The sequence below is a fragment of the Haliotis asinina genome, chromosome 15, assembly GCF_037392515.1.
Source record: "Haliotis asinina isolate JCU_RB_2024 chromosome 15, JCU_Hal_asi_v2, whole genome shotgun sequence".
In the NCBI taxonomy this organism is placed as follows: domain Eukaryota; kingdom Metazoa; phylum Mollusca; class Gastropoda; order Lepetellida; family Haliotidae; genus Haliotis; species Haliotis asinina.
This window is the reverse complement of record NC_090294.1, coordinates 50,872,310-50,893,355: the sequence shown is the minus strand read 5'-3', so window position 1 is coordinate 50,893,355 and position 21,046 is coordinate 50,872,310. Positions and strand designations below refer to the sequence as shown.

Genomic DNA, 21,046 nt, shown 5'->3' with positions numbered 1-21,046 from the left:
GTAAGAAGTCCGTATCACCAAATGCTTGAAGTTCCCTCTGAACCTGAGCACAACCCGGTCTATAGTTACTAAATGCTGGGAGTTTCTATTCTGTTTCGGAATTAACAAGCACTCATCAGGCTACAGGATAAATGTCACCATTCGTACAAGCATTCTTACAACCACTCTCCAACTACACTCTGCTGATTTACACAAACACCGAGCTTCTACACACGGTTCAGATACATTGTAGTGGATTCTACATAAATAGTATATATGTACATAAATATCAACATCTATAGTACATCTTTACACTAACAACAAACATAACACTGGTCAACAAAGATATACTGTCACCGCCCCTCACTTGGAGGATCGGGAGGTCAAATAGTCACACTTCTTTAACTTACCAACACATTAAAAAAAATTTGTTTTGGGTAATTCACAATACCACCAAACATGTGTTTAAGTGTGTATGTGTATGTTTGTGTGTAAGCAAGAAAGTAAAGGGGAGCATAGGTGTGAGCATGTGTGTTTATGAACTCATTTGTCCAGTGTGTGTGTGTGTGTCTGTGTGTCTGTGTTTGTGTGTGTGAGTGAGAGAGAGAGAGAGTGTGTCAGTGTTCATGTGTGTCTAAGTGCATGCGTTTTTTCTCTCATATTCATCAAACTTCCCATCTTCAAAGCAGCTAATGTTCCCCGAAACAGAGAGTCTTAATGGTGGCCTCCATGACATACAATTCGGGAGTATGAATTTAAACTCACAATAAAGTTGCCGCAAACCTGGCGAGTATCTCTTGCCCGCTACAGCCGATGAGGTATTACATGATGGTCGTAGCTCACCTACTTCAAATCACACTATATCCTGATACATACCCACATTCAGGGCTGAGGTAATTCACCTAAGGCCAGCTCTAGGGATATCTAACATCAGAATTTCAACATATGTAAGTCAACATTAATACTCCAATGTGCAAATGTTACTTCCAGTGCAAGTCTAAAATAATTATCTCTTAATCCGACTGACATCAACAAGGTATTTTGATTGAAAATATAGACATATGTAAACACATGGTAAATATCACAGAGACGTTAAGGTAAAACAAGTCTAGTTGGATCTGGACAATTGAAACAGGCCTGTAGAGTTGAAAAATACTCAGATTATCAAACTAATTCATTTATCAATGATAAAGTATTTGCTTTAATGCGCTGAAGCAAACCTAATATTTGCCTAACAAATCAAGTCTGTAATTTTCCTATTTCCAGTTTTAGCCTGTTTAATTCATTTCACCTTCACTGGACTATCATGAAGACAAAATATAGGGTGCGTTGCGAACAACCAATCACTTCCAAGCAATGTACAGTGATTTGCCTGATAACGGAGTGCTAACTTTCAACCACTTGCAATCGCACCAATCGCCGAATGGGGTTGCTTCCTTCTCAAATCAAACTGGTGGCTTAGGAAAATTTGAATGTGACAACTGAATAAGAATTGTTCGACTGGCAAATTGGCAAGGACGGTTTACATCCCAGCATCTTCAGTTTCTTCCACATGTTCAATGTCATCATCATTAATCATAAAGTCATCTCTCTTGTCATCAAGACTCTAATACGTTCTTCACTTGGGGCAGATGAGCAATGGTAATTGCTTCAAGCTGTTGCAAGCATGGAATAAGCGATTCATTTGCTTACTCCAAGTGATTTCCGGCTTGCAACGCACCCATACATTCCAGGACTCAGAGATGGTAAGTCTTGTTGATAATCAGTAACACACACTGACACAACAATTGCAACTAAGAGCCTAACGAAGACAGTAAATAATTTCCCTCAATCCAATCTAACGCCAGAGCTTACTTTCATTGCAACTAATTCATCAGTGTTTGAGGATTCTGCTTTCCTGAGTCCAGTTACATGGGTCACAATTCCTGCCAAGATAGACTGGCATGACCTTTCATTTTACTCTGATATACCGTGAACCAGTCTGATACTGACTAATATGACCCTGTGCAAAATATCTTGTCAACAACAAGAATTCATGAATACATGGCTGGATCTTTTCATTAATCTTCTCAGAATGGACTGTCACGGTGTGACGGATCCACACACATCAACACTTGGATTTCTCTTGTCCAGGTCGAAGAACACCAGAGATCATCAAAATCTTGACCAATCAGAAGCCTCTACAGCATTTGCTAATCATTAGGTTTCTGACTAATCAGTAAGGGGTGTTTTGTTTCTAACCAGTGAAAACATGTTTGGATTCTGAGCATGTTTCATCGCGGACCAATTATTCTGGTGCATGTTTGATCTCTACAAAATCAAAAGAGTAGCAGGTGGGCCATCACTCCTGGTCACTCTCCCCATCACTGGAGAAAGTCTGAGAAGACAGGCTGGTCTGGTGGGTGGGCGGGATGCTGTGGGACAGCTGGCGGTAATGATCCAGCCACTCCTCCACCATCTGCCTCACCAGCACTGGCCTCTTTCCCAGCCTCTGGGCCGCCACCAGGATTCCACCCTTTGTCACCACACAGTCCAGCCACTCACGCAGTATAGTGTCCTCACGCCCGATCTGCAACAGTGTCATTGTAACATCAGGAACAGTGTCATTGTAACATCAGGAACACTTGCAGTGTAACATCCAGAAACAGTGTCAGTGTAACATCAGGGAACAGTGTCATTGTAACATCAGGAACAGTGTCATTGTAACATCAGGAACACTTGCAGTGTAACATCCAGAAACAGTGTCAGTGTAACATCAGGGAACAGTGTCATTGTAACATCAGGAACAGTGTCATTGTAACATCAGGAACACTTGCAGTGTAACATCCAGAAACAGTGTCAGTGTAACATCAGGGGACAGTGTCATTGTCACATGAGAGAAACAGAATCATTGTTACATCAGGGAACGGGCTCATTGTAACATTAGGGAAACAGTGTCAGTGTAACATCAGGGGACAGTGTCATTGTCACATGAGAGAAACAGAATCATTGTTACATCAGGGAACAGGCTCATTGTAATATCAGGGAAACAGTGTCATTGTAACATTCAGAAGAGGTGTCATTGTAACATCAGTTTAACCATATCTACTCACCTCTGATCCCGTGAGGAAGTGGACAGGAAGTAACTTGCCCTCATTGTCTACCAAGGGAAGATAAGCCACCTGTCCTTCATCGTTACTTTCAATGTTAGCCCCGGCACCAATGCTGTCATCTGTGTCCAGCTCCATGGAGACCAGGGCAGAGAAATGGCCTCTTGTGTAACCCAGGACCACAGGAATCTTCCAACAGAAACTACGTTCCCATAGCAGCGGCAGGTACACTCCTGGAATGTAAAGGCAGTAGATGAGTTCAATGTATTCAGTGGCCTTTTCAAATGAATTATGAAACACTGATACACAAAAGCCCTGTGAGTACAGTGGATATGTTCAACATTGTATTTTCACTATATTACTATATAGTTGGATATTTACGTGACAATAAAAGTGTGCAGCAGAACTACTTTGTGAGAAAACTTCAAGTGGCAACACTACAGAAAATTATTGCTTGATAAGTCTCGTCCTTAACTGCACAACACTAGTATGACGTGTCGAGTAACAAAAATGTTATAATGATGAAGATAGTGTTGGCAGAGATACTATAAATTGTAGCTATTGAAATTGGAGACCTCTACTTACCCAATCACTATAGTCTTTTTGTGTAATTGCCTGAATGTGATAACACTAGTTTCTTATTGCTCTTACAACAACTGCTAAGATAATATCTCAACAAGCAGTGCAGGGGACTTATTTCATATTCACCATGGGCAGTCACAACTAGCTGATGCAGTTGCCATGGTTGTTGGAAGCTGAGACTCAAGACTCACCCTGGAATTTGGCAAAGCCGATTGTCTCCCCTCGGAAACTCTTCACATACTTGACCCCATACACAATAATTGGTCGTCGCAGGATGTGAGCCAGTGCAAATATATGTGTCTGCTCAAGTGATGCTCCTGAAGCCAACACCATCAAATATTAGTGAAATAATAATTATATTTCCATTTTAATTTTTTTTCTGCTATTTTGGGTATTAATTTAGTCTGAGGGACACAAAAAATGGGCTTTACACATTGTATCCATGTAAAGATTTGAAGCTGGATCTTTGGCATGATGAACAGACACTTTAATCACTAGGGTAGTCCACACCCAGAAGTTTACTACAAGTTTAAGCATGTTGCACAGTTTTCCTTCTACTGACCACAATTTGTAAACAGTAAGGTTTTTGTGACATTTAGGGTTGTGACACAGATTCTATACTGAGTCACCTGACCATTAAAAGTCACCAAGTGCTACACAGTAGGTATGTTAGTGATCAGCTATAATTCTGTCATAAGCATGTGACTGAGAAAACCAAATGTGCCAGCAGAGCTCAAATTCAAACAACAATGAGCACATATCCAAAAGTAACTTCATATGCTGCTGACAATATCTCAGAAATGTAAACTGGATGAACCATGTATAAAAAGTCTTGCCAATCATACGTTTCTGGAGGGGCAAAGGGCCACAACTCTGTCCCTAGACTTATGGTGCCCAATGACTGGGCCCAATGTCCTACTGGATGCACATAAGGTTACCTGGTTGACTAGCAAGGCTGAGAAGCAGGGCCCAGTCCCTCTGACACTGACTCTCATCCAGGCTGAAGTGAAGAGATCGTGCCTGCATAGACTCATACTCCTTCCACCGAGGGTAAAACCTGCAATATTGTGCCCCAAAACATACATACTTCAGTAGACAAAATCATCCCTCTAACTGCAATATGCAAAATAGTGCCACATAACACAAATTCAGAAAAAGTGTTGTGTAACCAAAGTATGCAAAAAGGTACCTCATAAAAATAAGAGCATACTGCCTTCAAACTTTAGTCAGCAAAATACTGCCCCAGTTCATACTATACAGTCAGAAGAGCTTGCATAATTCCACCTAACCTTGCAGTGTTCACTAGTGTTATGACAGGATTGTACTTCACTATTGTCATGACAGAGGAATGTACTTCAATACTGTCTTGAAAGAATTGTAGAACTTCACTACCATTATGACAGAGAACTGTACTACACTACTGTCATGATAAAGGTTTGTACTTCACTACTGTCATGACAGGAATGTAGTACTTCACTATTGTCATGACAGAGGACTGTACTTCACTACTGTCATGACAGAGGATTGTACTTCACTATTGTCATGAATGAGTATTATATGTCACTACTGTCATGACAGGTTTGTAGTACTTCACTACTGTCATGAGAGAGGATTATTCTTCAGTATTGTTATGAGAAAGGACTGTACTTCACAACTGTCATGACCAAAAATTATACTTCACTACTGCCATGACAGGATTGTAGTACTTCACTACGGTCATGACAGAGGATTATACTTCACTACTGTCATGACAGACGCTTGTATTTCACTACTGTCATGTCAGAGGATTGCACAAAACCAACTGTCGTAAGAGAGATTTACCTCACCCTAGTCAGTAGTGTAGTACAATACATATACCAGTGAACCAAAATATCTTTATGAATGTAAGCTTTCTTAAGTACAGTTATCAACATTACATCACCCAGACAAATTCTGATTAACATGATTGACCTTCTGTAAAGTTATGACTGAGGTCTTCCCCACAGCATGCCACTCACGTCATGGCTCCTTCACTAAGGCTGTCTGCGAGTGCCCGGCGGAGTGTGTTGTCGATGTCGAACACCCCCCATGTTGCTTGCAGGAGGGAGTCCAGGAGACAGTCTCCCGCCGTCCGGTTCCACAGGCAGTACAGCCGACTCCCAAGCCGGTCCGTCAACTCCACATTCCAGTTGACAATGCTCTCCTCCTCCAACTCTGCAGGTACACACCACAACGATCAACACGCAGCACAACTACAGCTATCCCGTACAAACCAATCACAATGAATTCTAAGTTGCTTGTGTACAAATCCATAAAACAGGAATTTTTTAGTTATGCATTGGATTGATTTGACTTACACAGCTTATGTAACTAAACAACTTGCAATGTCAGTTTACTGTTACAACTGCTTAATTCGTACCAAAATCCCTGGAATAGATTTATGATAAAGAATATGTTGTCACTTGAATATCATATATTCTGACTTGATATTTTTGCTAAGTCATCCAATGTAATAAAATGTGAGGCATAATAGTGATCAGAGGCCACGTACCACTCTGTACATCTCTGTCCAACAACTCGTCAAACAGTTGCCCCTGGATGTGGCGAGGTAGATCCTCAATATCTGAAACATGGATGTAACCGTCATAATGGAGGATAATGGCAGGTGGATTATACGCAAGCTTCAACCGGGCTCATTACCAACTGAGTGAATGTTGTCTTAAATGGCGCGCCATGGGCAACATTACAGCCACATTAGCACTGTCACACTGCAGCAACATCAACACTGTCACACTGCAGCAACATCAACACTGTCACACTGCAGCCACATCAACAGTGTCACACTGCAGCAACATCAACACTGTCACACAGCAGCAACATCAACACTGTCACACTGCAGCCACATCAACAGTGTCACACTGCAGCAACATCAACACTGTCACACAGCAGCAACATCAACACTGTCACACTGCAGCAACATCAACACTGTCACACTGCAGCAACATCAACACTGTCACACTGCAGCAACATCAACACCATCACATTGCAGCAACATCAACAGTCTCACAGCAGCAACATCAACACCGTCACACTGCAGCAACATCACAACTGTCACACTGCAGCAACATCAACCGTCACACAGCAGCAACATCAACACTGTCACACTGCAGCCACATGAACACTGGCACACTGCAGCCACATGAACACTGACACACTGCAGCAACATCAACACTGTCACACAGCAGCAACATCAACACTGTCACACTGCAGCAACATCAACACTGTCACATTGCAGCAACATCAACACTGTCACACTGCAGCAACATCAACCGTCACAGTGCAACAACATCAACATTGGTACACTGCAGCAACATCAACACTGTCGCACTGCAGCCACATCAACACTGCCACACTGCAGCAACATCAACACTGTCACACTGCAGCAACATCAACACTGTCGCACTGCAGCAACATCAACACCGTCACACTGCAGCAACATCAACACTTGCACACTGCAGCAACATCAACGCTGTCACACTGCAGCCACATCAACACCATCACACTGCAGCAACATCAACACTGTCACACTGCAGCAACATCAACACTGTCACACTGCAGCCACATCAACAGACACACTACAGCAACATCAACACCATCACACTGCAGCAACATCAACACCATCACACTGCAGCAACATCAACAGTCACACTGCAGCAACATCAACACTGTCAGACTGCAGCAACATCAACCGTCACACTACAGCAATATCAACACTGTCACACTGCAGCAACATCAACATTGGCACACTGCAGCAACATCAACAGTCACACAGCAGCAACATCAACACCATCACCCTGCAGCAACATCAACACTTGTCATACAGCAGCCACATTAAAATTTTCCAACTCTGGGTATATCTGTCAGGGGTTTCTAATACTGCAACCATCTAGGAAATCAAACCCTGTCTTTGGTGGAATGAGCAAACCCATTAACTACAAGGCTACACACTTTCACCATGATGATTAGTTTGTGAAATCATTCTGTGATCCAGTAGTGATCCACCACGAACGAGAATGGAAATGTTTCCAAGTTCGAAGTATTTACTCTACATTCTTCTTGCAAGTAACAACCTGAAACATGCATCCTTTCAGCAAACAACCAGATAAAACAGTTTTAAGATTAACATTGCAACAAAATATTAAAAATTAAATCAGCAAAAACATACTCTATGACGTAATTCCACAAAACTGAAATAAGAAATTTGAGGCATCTCACACGACTCAACACAGTAATAACATCAGACCAAGTTTGATATAAGATGCATAACACAGAACACATAGGTTATCGAGATGTCTCAGGCATAACATCCTGACCTACCTGTTGGAAGAGCGAAGGTGACGCAGTCGGTGAAGAAAAAGCAAGGGAAGTCCCCCTTCCTCTGTCGTAATGAAGAAGCGATTTCCCTGCGGATGTCAGTTGCAAGATCTGGACTGGTGTGGGCAGGTAAACGTTTGACTGCCTTCGCAGCCACATCAGTTGCAGTCAGCAACACCGCCAACATGTCTTCCCTTTTGAATCGGATGCCTAGGTGAACTAAAGTGTATCCCACCTCAAATGCACTTGGTCGATTTAACAGGGTAACTTCATCTTGAGTGAGTTGCCGAGCCGGATCACCACCCGATGCAATGAAAGCTTCCACAGCATTGGAGTCCCCATCCACAACACCGCTACAAGCGCTCAACCACAGCCAGTCCTTATCACGTAACCTTTTCCTTAACAGTCGTAACCTGCGCTCCTCAGCGCGGTTCTTGTCCTCAAAAGTTGATGCAGAAGCGGATGCGCCATCTTGGTAATTCTCGATATTGTCAAGACTTTGGGACATTCCTGGTGAGGCTCGCCCCCGCCGGTTGCCTCCCTCTTGCTCACATATAAGCCCATAGCTTCCCCCTGAGGCCAGGTTAGTGTCAGAAAAGGTCCTACCCTTCGCAGTGCCACACAGAATGCATTTGATACCTTTGGGCCAGTTCTCATAGGTACAGGCTCGACATGTCCACTTGGCCCCACTACGATTGCCATGTGCTGCCACTGCCTTGTTTATGTCATTGTTTATTGATTTAGCTGCCTCCGGAGAATTGGGGGAGTTGCGTTTGGGGGTGGTTCGACCTGAGATTGGCGGGGCTGAGCTTTCAGCTATATTCACATTGACACTAAGGGGCTGCATCTTCTCATGTTGCTGCTGCTGCTGGTCAGAGGTGGGTTGAGATCGACTTGGGGAGAGTTTTTTGCGTGGGGTGAGGCACTGAGTACATTTTGTCGCCCGCTGCCAGTTAAGATAAGTACACATGTGACATGCCCACTTGTTAAGTTCACTAGTGCTGCTGGTTGTGGCATAATTTGATTCGCTGCTCGGTGGTGGCACCAGTGGAGCCATCTTGTAGATATCCTGCTCCTGACTCGGAGAGTTAGTGATGAGCTGCACTGGGCGTGGGCCCCGGCACAGCGTGCATCGTTTTGCAGCTGGGTAGTTCTCATATGTACAGTACTCACACGACCACTTCCTGTCCTCGCTGTCACTCATCCTGCCAGCGTACACACACCTGGAGAAACAAATCAGAATCACTTCAATCATCGACATGGACAAACTATGGCAATCTGCAACGATCAGTCTTGGGTCAACTAACCTGATCATGTCTCATGATATTGGGTAGAATGTTCTAAAACACATTATTATCAGCTGAGTTCAGTTCACACAATTATTGGCTAAAGTGGTAGCAGAACACCAGATTGCCAGGGAAAATCACAGGAAAATCAAATCACAGCTCTTGTAAGACATCACATATACATTCAAATCTGTGCCAGATATATCAATGATTGATACCATGACCATTATTCCACATACTGCCAGGGCACAGTGACTTTAAATGGTGACACACCAGATGAGAAAAATAATATACCGCCCATCAAAGATTTAGAGCGAAAACATTCACTATATGTTATGAATATATATATGGTTACATCGAAGAAAGATTTCTCCACTAACTTGGGGGAACCAACTGCAAACCTTATGCAGATGAACTGCATGAGGAACATGCATCAAATTGCTGAAAGGCACATGCAAATATCATGCATGTAAACAGTTGCATTTTGATGCAAAGTTTTGTTAAGGAATCAAAACTTTTCACTGATGTATATCGTTTATTAACTCATGACAATCTTTTCAACATTTCGAATTTGTCTTACAATACATCAGTTCATGTGTAAACACTACCTTTAAACAGTATGGAATATTTTGCAAATTTAGTTTAGAACAGTTGCCACAAGTAAGTGGCTACATTTACGCTATTAAATGCAAACTTTTGATGGTAAGCATAGTTAGAGTGGCTATTGTTGTTTCTCAGTTTCTCCACCGTGTTGTATACAGACATCATCCCTCCTAGTGATGTCACTGCAAAGAAACTACTGGACTTTCCTGACAACTATGACCAGTTATCACTTACCATGATGTCACAATCATGTGACATCACTCAAATGGCCATGCTGCAGCTGGATAGCTCCATTAATAGTATCACTTACATTATCATTGTTAGCTGATAAAGTTGGAAGAAATATGTTGGATAGTCTGTTTCACAGTCTCTGATCTATATTATCCCCTACAACACAGCCCTACCTGCAGTGTAATATTTTTACGGCAATACTACACTAGTGTAATACCACTTGACGTATGACGTCAAAATGGTTCAAAGTTGTGATGTCACAATGCTGAGAGTGAGAGTCCTCACTATGTAGGCAATTTCGTCGCAGTTTCTGTCAATTCACTATTCTGTCAGAATACTAAACTCGCTTCCATGAAATACCATTTGTATTAAACCCAGTAAAGATTTAGTATTAGTAGTATAGGGAATGGGGAGAAAAACCGGTAGCGGGTACACTTTGCTCAGAAGCTTCTGAGTATAGCTAATTCTGCTACCAGCATATATATTTCAACAAGACCCTTCGATAAGACCACTTTTCGGCTGCTCCCAATTACTCCCAATTATAGTGTATTCCCAATTAGAGCTATGCGGGTACATAGACATAGAAATATGCCAGGAACCAAGCTCTCGCGAGAAGCATATACCGAGATCCGATCGGGTCGTTTGTCCATTCGGGAAGCGAAGAGGAAGTATCACATATCGCAAGCTCGATACACACGAATCCGAGGTGGTATAGACAAACCCACAACTCCTGATATATCCGAAGACTTGGAGGCCCTGCTGCAGAAGTGTCGCCCCATGTTGCTTTCCGACCGAGAGAAACAAATCCTGGAGCAATCGGGACACACCTTCTACGAACACTACCAGATCCCCAAACAGTTTCTCGAACTCTACTTGCTGTGCTTTCGTCAACTAGTAGAAGCCGGCAAAATAGTTGATTTCGTCTACATCTACCCACCCAACCAATTTCAACCCTCGGCGGGCAAACTCCGAATCATTCTCGCTGATAACTGCTATCCGGGCCCCAAGGACAGACACAACCGATGCACCGACTGCCTAGCCACTCTATCGGAACTGCCTGCTCTCTTCGGACCCGACAACTCTACGTGCAAGTGTGGTGCCACCGACCACTGCGTCGACAGCAAGAAATGCATTCTCTGGGAACAGAAAGCGATAGACTACACACCCCAGGAGCGACTTCCACTCGAGGTTCCAGAAGAGATCGAGGTTGACAGCTGTTGTGTGAATATAGAGAACCTATACGACAACGCCTGCCTTTTCTGGAGCATACAATACGCACTCCTCATCAACAAATTGATGGACTGTTGTACGTGTAAGGAGAAAGAGTCTTGTATCTTATGGCGGTTATCGGAGAAAGCAGAGGTACCACAGGGGCGGGGTAATATTTGGCATACCCCATTACCCGACTATGGTGGACCCAAGCATATGGAAGTAGCACCCCCTCCATGCAGCGAACACAAAAAAGCTGCGAACGTCCCAGAAGGAGTCTACTTATGCAAAAAGTTTGCTGTAGCGGGATACGAAGGGAAGAACCGGCTGTTATTGCTACTCGATCCCCCGACTGGGGAAACGATTCCAGTCTATGGCTACAAGATACGAGAAACGATTCGGGCTGCCGGGGGAATAGAACGCCTACGGTTAGTGCGGGAACCGTTTCTATGCAAGCTCGGTAAAATCTGCTACTCACCTATATCAGAAAAGAAAGACGATAGAGAAATCGAATTACTGCTTCCAGACATTGGACGAGAATAGGTCCGGCAGCTCGCCTAGTATTTTGGTAGATGCAGTCGTGGGCTTACAAAGGACGAATACTTATCTAGGCTAGTTTTTCGTATTCCAACTGCTTTTCGTGGTACCCTACTACTTTTTTTCCCCTCAAAAAACAACACTCTACTGCATAATGAAGGGATCCCCACGTTTCGTCTTGGGTGTTTCTACCTTCTCGGTCGGTGTGTGCACTGGTTTGCTGTGCTTCCAGGTCTTGTAGACGACCTTCCAGAGAAAAACAGCGGCTAGCGAAAGGTAGGTCCACCTTTGGGCTGTTTCTAGTATCTGCCGCACCTTCTGGATATCCAGATGGGTCTCTTCTTGTTCCTCCTCAACGTTTTCTATTTCCTCTTCCTCATTGTCCTTATCCAGCATCGACAAGATGTCGACCAACAAATTCGTGGTTTGTTCCAAACGAGCCGGCAACGTATTCGTGGTTTGTTCCAAACGATCCGACATCGCTGCAGTTTGCTTCACACTAGCCTCTAGCCTCCCCAAGCGGTTGTAGAAGTCCTGGATGATGGGCACAGTCGGCTCTGCAGCAGGCAATACGCTCTCGCTAGGGGGTAAGATGGCCGCAGGCAATACGCTGCCGGCAGACGTCTCACTAGCGGGAGCAGGCAATGCGTCTGTGCTGGTCGGAGGTTCTACAGCAGGCTCTTGCCATATGTCGTAGAGTCTTGTGGATCCAATACCGAAGCGCTTTTTGACCTCGCTTGCTGGGAGCACCCCTCGAAGGGAGCGTATTTCTTGGACCTTTTCCGAAGACAAATCTCTTCTTGGTGGCATGGGGTGTTTTTCCTGGGAATATATATATACCATACTTCCTACTTGTCTATATAGGAACCAATCCTCTCCCAGGAAACTTCTAATAATGCTTAGTAATGCTAAGCATTTGCTAAGCATTACTAAGCATTGCTAAGCATTACTAAGCATTATTAGAAGTTTCCTGGGAGAGGATTGGTTCCTATATAGACAAGTAGGAAGTATGGTATATATATATTCCCAGGAAAAACACCCCTAAGCATTACTAAGCATTATTAGAAGTTTCCTGGGAGAGGATTGGTTCCTATATAGACAAGTAGGAAGTATGGTATATATATATTCCCAGGAAAAACACCCCATGCCACCAAGAAGAGATTTGTCTTCGGAAAAGGTCCAAGAAATACGCTCCCTTCGAGGGGTGCTCCCAGCAAGCGAGGTCAAAAAGCGCTTCGGTATTGGATCCACAAGACTCTACGACATATGGCAAGAGCCTGCTGTAGAACCTCCGACCAGCACAGACGCATTGCCTGCTCCCGCTAGTGAGACGTCTGCCGGCAGCGTATTGCCTGCGGCCATCTTACCCCCTAGCGAGAGCGTATTGCCTGCTGCAGAGCCGACTGTGCCCATCATCCAGGACTTCTACAACCGCTTGGGGAGGCTAGAGGCTAGTGTGAAGCAAACTGCAGCGATGTCGGCTCGTTTGGAACAAACCACGAATACGTTGCCGGCTCGTTTGGAACAAACCACGAATTTGTTGGTCGACATCTTGTCGATGCTGGATAAGGACAATGAGGAAGAGGAAATAGAAAACGTTGAGGAGGAACAAGAAGAGACCCATCTGGATATCCAGAAGGTGCGGCAGATACTAGAAACAGCCCAAAGGTGGACCTACCTTTCGCTAGCCGCTGTTTTTCTCTGGAAGGTCGTCTACAAGACCTGGAAGCACAGCAAACCAGTGCACACACCGACCGAGAAGGTAGAAACACCCAAGACGAAACGTGGGGATCCCTTCATTATGCAGTAGAGTGTTGTTTTTTGAGGGGAAAAAAAGTAGTAGGGTACCACGAAAAGCAGTTGGAATACGAAAAACTAGCCTAGATAAGTATTCGTCCTTTGTAAGCCCACGACTGCATCTACCAAAATACTAGGCGAGCTGCCGGACCTATTCTCGTCCAATGTCTGGAAGCAGTAATTCGATTTCTCTATCGTCTTTCTTTTCTGATATAGGTGAGTAGCAGATTTTACCGAGCTTGCATAGAAACGGTTCCCGCACTAACCGTAGGCGTTCTATTCCCCCGGCAGCCCGAATCGTTTCTCGTATCTTGTAGCCATAGACTGGAATCGTTTCCCCAGTCGGGGGATCGAGTAGCAATAACAGCCGGTTCTTCCCTTCGTATCCCGCTACAGCAAACTTTTTGCATAAGTAGACTCCTTCTGGGACGTTCGCAGCTTTTTTGTGTTCGCTGCATGGAGGGGGTGCTACTTCCATATGCTTGGGTCCACCATAGTCGGGTAATGGGGTATGCCAAATATTACCCCGCCCCTGTGGTACCTCTGCTTTCTCCGATAACCGCCATAAGATACAAGACTCTTTCTCCTTACACGTACAACAGTCCATCAATTTGTTGATGAGGAGTGCGTATTGTATGCTCCAGAAAAGGCAGGCGTTGTCGTATAGGTTCTCTATATTCACACAACAGCTGTCAACCTCGATCTCTTCTGGAACCTCGAGTGGAAGTCGCTCCTGGGGTGTGTAGTCTATCGCTTTCTGTTCCCAGAGAATGCATTTCTTGCTGTCGACGCAGTGGTCGGTGGCACCACACTTGCACGTAGAGTTGTCGGGTCCGAAGAGAGCAGGCAGTTCCGATAGAGTGGCTAGGCAGTCGGTGCATCGGTTGTGTCTGTCCTTGGGGCCCGGATAGCAGTTATCAGCGAGAATGATTCGGAGTTTGCCCGCCGAGGGTTGAAATTGGTTGGGTGGGTAGATGTAGACGAAATCAACTATTTTGCCGGCTTCTACTAGTTGACGAAAGCACAGCAAGTAGAGTTCGAGAAACTGTTTGGGGATCTGGTAGTGTTCGTAGAAGGTGTGTCCCGATTGCTCCAGGATTTGTTTCTCTCGGTCGGAAAGCAACATGGGGCGACACTTCTGCAGCAGGGCCTCCAAGTCTTCGGATATATCAGGAGTTGTGGGTTTGTCTATACCACCTCGGATTCGTGTGTATCGAGCTTGCGATATGTGATACTTCCTCTTCGCTTCCCGAATGGACAAACGACCCGATCGGATCTCGGTATATGCTTCTCGCGAGAGCTTGGTTCCTGGCATATTTCTATGTCTATGTACCCGCATAGCTCTAATTGGGAATACACTATAATTGGGAGTAATTGGGAGCAGCCGAAAAGTGGTCTTATCGAAGGGTCTTGTTGAAATATATATGCTGGTAGCAGAATTAGCTATACTCAGAAGCTTCTGAGCAAAGTGTACCCGCTACCGGTTTTTCTCCCCATTCCCTATACTACTGTATTAAACTCACTTTCGCTTGTCTGATACCAAATTTAATAAAAATTGTATTACATGGAAGGTCGTTTAGGATACTCTATATATCATATGAAGCAAGCATCAATAGCTGCAGGTTCAATCTCTTGTCTGACTGGGCTCCTTTTCAATATTAATAGGTTAGTTTTGTTACATAATTTCAGACACTAAGCTTGGTAAATAGATGATGTCACCTTAAAGTTTAAACACAGTGATTGAATATATCGAAATGCCAAATCAGCATGACAGTTTCAAAAGATCAATACATCACACACATTAATCATGATCACATCAAGTGATCATCACTTACACCTAACAAGCTATCAAAGTATCTCCATCATTCTGTCTACTGATTGCCTCTCAAGACTACTTTAAACAACTTGCACTACAGTCCCTTTGGCTTACAAGCAGACAAATGAATTGAAATCTAACTAAAAAATTAATAAACATAGAATACTCAATGAAACACTGATTACAATCAAAACATCAGGCTTACTCTGTGAGTTTTTGCAGAATTTGTCAAAAGAAATATGAAAAATGGTTAAATATTTTAATGATAATTTGTTAAACAACTTCTTTATTTTATTCTGCAAAAACCTCACAGTTGGTCTGATCTTTTGATTATGATCAGCATATAATTGAGTAATCTATGTTTATTAGTATCAATTGATTGCAATTGGTCAGCTTTGGAGTCTAACGGACTGAAAGCAAAAATTAGTTCACAACGGCCTGCTGTGTTCTCACTAAACTAACCATTTTAGCCTTTACATTTACAAACATGGCTGAAAGGACTAACCTATTACAGGCTAGGCCCACCTAAAGAACCTTAGCACCAATACCATCAACATACTGATGGCCATAATTGAAAAGATATACATGTACGCCATGTTACACTGTGAGTAAACAAACATTTGTTCACCCATGGTGCAGACTTCACGGTTCAAATCCTGACAGTGACCACATCATTTAAGAAATTCTTCTATCCTGAAGGTAACTGAATTGGAAGAAAGCAGTTCCACCATTGCCAAGGGGTTTAACCAACAGCTACGTTTGTCAATAAAAGGTCGACATTATGTAGTACAAACGAGTCACATTTAACTTAAGTTTATTATGATATTGTTAGTTTGTATAATAAGTCACTATTGCCATTATCTTGCACATGTCTTAAACAAGTTTCCAAATTCAAACTTTTCCAGTGGTTGAAGACTACTAATTTGAGGATTAATAAAAATCCACTGACAGCAGACCTCATATAGGCTATTAGACTATGAGAAAATTAAGGATACAACTCTGAACTGGTTCTCAAAAGTCAGTCATTTATTTATGCTACAAAGTAGAATTAAATAAAAAATTCACATAAAATGAAAACATGGCTGACATGTTGGTCTTGGTCAGGACTAGAAACTCTCAGAACTCTGACTTATTTTACCATCTGTTTCCTGAACAAATCTTAAAAATCAAAGGCCACGATAATCTGCGTATTCAGGTAAAATATACATAGAAGATTTGCAATTATGCATTGAAAAATAATTGGTGCATGCCAATTACACATTTACACTGCTAGATAAGCAAAAAGTTTAAAACCTATCCATACAGAATAGATTTATGACAATCGCTTGCATATTGAACATGTTGAAAAAGACCTTGATTGCCATCAGGTTGTACTGTTAGTATAGGTCTAGTGTTGTAATGTCAGTACAGGATAAGTGATTTTTCATGAAATAATTTCAATTATATTTAACTTACTTTTGATTAGATATGACATAAGGCAGTACATGGCTGCTTAGTCAACTTATTCAATGACTTCATACTAAGCTGAGAAAAATCACTGAAATACCTAAATATTTGAAAGCAGTGGGTAATGGAAAACGAAATATCCATTCAACACTCATAACACCCATTCCCAAAAAATACACTAGGTACAATACCCACATGAACTAAATCTTGTCTGGAGCTCTGAAAATTACAACAAAAACTTAAAAGCTGTTCACACCTCTTCACTTCCAGCATATTGGCATGACAAACATACACACTTCATGTCATGCATGACAGTCACGTCGACATGGAAGGGCAAACAGTGTGATACTGTACATGACTGTGGCAAAGAAAGAAAGAGTACAGACAACTTACTACTGAGCTTATGATACTGATCACTACTGCCGGTAGGTAACTGTCGACATTACACACGATTCAACCTGCTTTGATGTACGGACTTTCAGGTTCAGCCACACAATAAGCACTTCCTTTATCAGTATCTTCTTTGAAACAACAGCTACCACAAACATTTATCCATACTATACTGTGTTCCTGCTTCAACGTGTTCAATCAAGAGCTTTCAGGAAGTATCCTTCCTATTTATTTTTATCCATATTTATCATAACTATATTTTGGGATGTTCAGAAATATGACATCAAAACAAAGAAAGAGGTATCAAGGATGACACTAGAGTATAAAAGACCAAGTCAGTTGTCTGAGGTGACCATGACTCACAATAGAAAACCCAACACCATCAAACAAGTCACCATCTCAGAGCTGAGCACCCTTCTACTGATTCTAGTCGTGCTGCTTCTCCTACAGCTGAACATGGCCAGCAGCAGTATCTCAAAGTCAAATGTGAGGAGTAAGAGGGTACGTATTTGTTTTTAAGACATGTTTTAACACAAGCTTTTATATTCATGTTTTTACCATGCACTGATGATACTATCGCATGTACCTGTCAAACAGTTATTTAGTAATCAAACCTTAATTCATACTTGTACACAAGTTTTAAACAATGTTTCCCATGAAAAGCGGTTTCAATATTATAAATGCCTTGAGCACGTTCAAATATGTTTCCAAACATCACATCTAATTTAACAACAAGACAGATACAGTTAATACATGTCTTCAAACCATGGCGACATTTGACCTAAGGGTATGCAGAATTATCTAAACGATAGATCGCACAATTATTTTTTCAAAATAGTTACAAAAAATAAAATGATTCAAAACATTTAAAATGTGAAATCAAGCTTAAACATAATACCATTGTTTGAATACATATTATGCTTACTGCAAGCTTAGTTATGACAAGGATCATCAAGAATCTTTCTTAAACATGTCAGCATGTCAAAAGTTGATTACATACAAAACATTCCAACATATCATCTGATCTGGTTCATTCTGTACAAAATCTCACACTCAGTATGTTCCTTTCAAAATTACTGGATACAATTACTGACCAGAAAAGAGTTTTGATCAACTTCATTTGGCAAGACAACATTCACATTCATCCCAATAATGATTAAAGTACTTGTCTTCAAAGAAATGCCACTTATTCTTCCTGAATTTAACTAGTCAAGAGGACTTAGGTTAATTGTGAACCACTTCCTTACTATTATCTCAGTATTGGATATTTTACTACAAAAAAACAGTAACCTTTATTATCTTCTTGTTTAGTTAGATGACACAATGTTGAGACAGAAAGACAGTCTGTATGTCTAATCATTCCTAATCAGCTCAATATCAAGGCAAGTACAGACAATATTCAAAATGCCAGATTAGGTCATGACGTTAGTATTTGCAGTAAACCCTTTTACTAGCCTGGGGCTGTATTTTACAATGGGTGCCTGTCACAGAGGTACTGAATAAGGTATTTGGGCTGGCATGCATTTTAAGGTATGTTCTCAGCAGAAAATACAAACAAGCTGAAAAACATATATTATCATGATTATTGTTGCACATTGGAAATGACAAATACAGTTACAGCCAGACATGGTAATATGTTGTATTTTCTACATATTGTTCAGCTCATGTGTACATGGCGTTGCATGACAACAATAGCGGTGTCCATATGTTTACGGAAGTGACGTCACAAACCACGCTCACTCAGACATGGGTAGGCAGAAAGCCACAATGGTTGATGATAACGATGGGAACCGGTGTAGTGTGAAAGGCAAACAATGGTCGGATTATGTACTTAACATTTTATTTCTATCTGATAGACACACCAGGTCAGTTCACCCTCGAATCTGTGAGACCCTCAAGTAACTGAAAGCATATGAATATGTGGAAAGTGGACACGTTTTTCCGACACAGTACCACAATGTCGATGACAAAATACCTCTGTGCTTGCTGGATATCTGCTACGAGAAAATTATGTTTGTGAGATGACTGTTTAACTTACATATTGAATTGTTAGGAATAAAGAATATATTGCTGATGCCTACTACAAGTGTGTCTGGAAAGTTTTGAAACCACCCTGTTGGTGAGATTAGCCTAGATCAAGGCTGCTTTTGTATGTGTTTTTTATAAGTAGGAATTAATGTGATGACATGGTAACTCAATGCCATTTAAAGATTTAGCTTAGATCAATGCTACTTCTTTATCTGTTTTCATAAGAAGGAAAAGCTGTGATAAAATGGTAACTCAATGCCATTTAGATGCATGTGTTGTTATAGTTGACAAGGAAGGTTTGGGGTGGTGTTTATGTAACATGTATGACTGGCAGGTGAGGCAGATTACTCACCTTTCCTGATTATGTCATTGACAATATGTAAGCAAAGAAACAGTATGTGAGGGATTATTTGTTTAAAATTTGTATTGTTTGAAAGAAATGCGAGACAAACACTTGGGAGTTTTTGCATTACATTCTTGCTTTCATTGAAGTATGAAATCTGGATATTGTCAATTAGATACTTTCCACAAATGTTTTAGAAAAATAAAGGTTGTGTACCTGTCTCATTATACAACACCAAAAGAAAAAAGAAAACCAGATCGGGAGGAGTTCTTACGCATGACAAGTCAACGATCAAATGTATGCAGCTTGTGTGGTTCTCTCGTGTTTATGTTTAACTTCTGCCTACCGGAAGTACTCGGGCGCGTCACGTGATCAAAACACTGACGTCACCGTGGCCTCTCCTATAGCAAAACAGACATTATCACCTGGCCTTTACTTGTCAACACTGGCCAGTTGCCATGTAGATGCTTCCAACCACCAGTTAACTAGGACACAATATACATATTACACCCCAAATTATTAATCATTTAACATGATGAGATTGGCACTTGAACATGTAATAGGATTAGCATCACAAAAGAATTTCATCTTCTTGACTCAACTTATAATTTATAATTAGTTCCTATTCTGTTAGAATTATCTTTTTGCGTTATTAATGCAAGCACAATAACATTCATACTTTTCCTATGCACCTAACTGAACTGTAACCTTTGTCTGCACTGACTATGAAAAACACAAAGCACATAAGAAACACGAAGAAGCCTTTCGATACAATAATTTGAATCAAAAAAGAATCAGGTAGTCCCATTATCATCACGTTACGTTATCAGTGGCAAAGGACTCAGCTCTGATCATTTCTTGAGAAACAAAACCCTCGGTATACACACGTATGCATGACTACACAAGGAAACAGACCTAAGTTATAATCTACATGGAACCATCGTATATATATATACATTCCGCATTTGAGGGACATGTCGAGGGCAAACCAAAACAATCACAGGTTTAGATAAATCCTCAAGGGTTTCCGCAGACAAAGTACAACTATAAACCAATAAGATTAGTCATGCAACTGTGTATCTGTATGAAATTCACGTTAATAAGTACAAAGTGTGGATATTTACCCTCACTGCACAGAAAATATACCATATTCCTTCAACACCAAAACACAAACAAATCGACTTCCATGTTTTGCACGGTGACGTCACACGAGACATGTACGGAGTTAATCATCAGGGATTATTTCCTAAAGTATTGTATGATGCTACCAGTCATTACCGAATTTGAACCGCAAAATATGCCACATCATAATTTTCGAATAATACAATATTTTTTATTACTTTCAGGATTTAATCCA

The 21,046-nt window shown here is 41.8% G+C and overlaps 1 protein-coding gene across 1 annotated transcript; it reads right to left on the bottom strand.

Annotated features, from left to right (window-relative positions):
- Positions 1-2,272: 2,272 nt before the first annotated feature.
- On the bottom strand, positions 2,273-20,894 carry LOC137264829 (ubiquitin thioesterase zranb1-like). Its single transcript, XM_067800162.1, has 8 exons — positions 20,814-20,894; positions 8,007-9,226; positions 6,181-6,252; positions 5,648-5,843; positions 4,589-4,707; positions 3,842-3,967; positions 3,072-3,301; positions 2,273-2,548 (listed from the first exon to the last, which is right to left on the bottom strand). Exons 2-8 carry the CDS (start codon positions 9,205-9,207, stop codon positions 2,321-2,323), a joined length of 2,172 nt encoding a protein of 723 aa, XP_067656263.1. The 5' UTR covers positions 9,208-9,226; positions 20,814-20,894; the 3' UTR covers positions 2,273-2,320.
- Between the last annotated feature and the right edge of the window lie 152 nt (positions 20,895-21,046).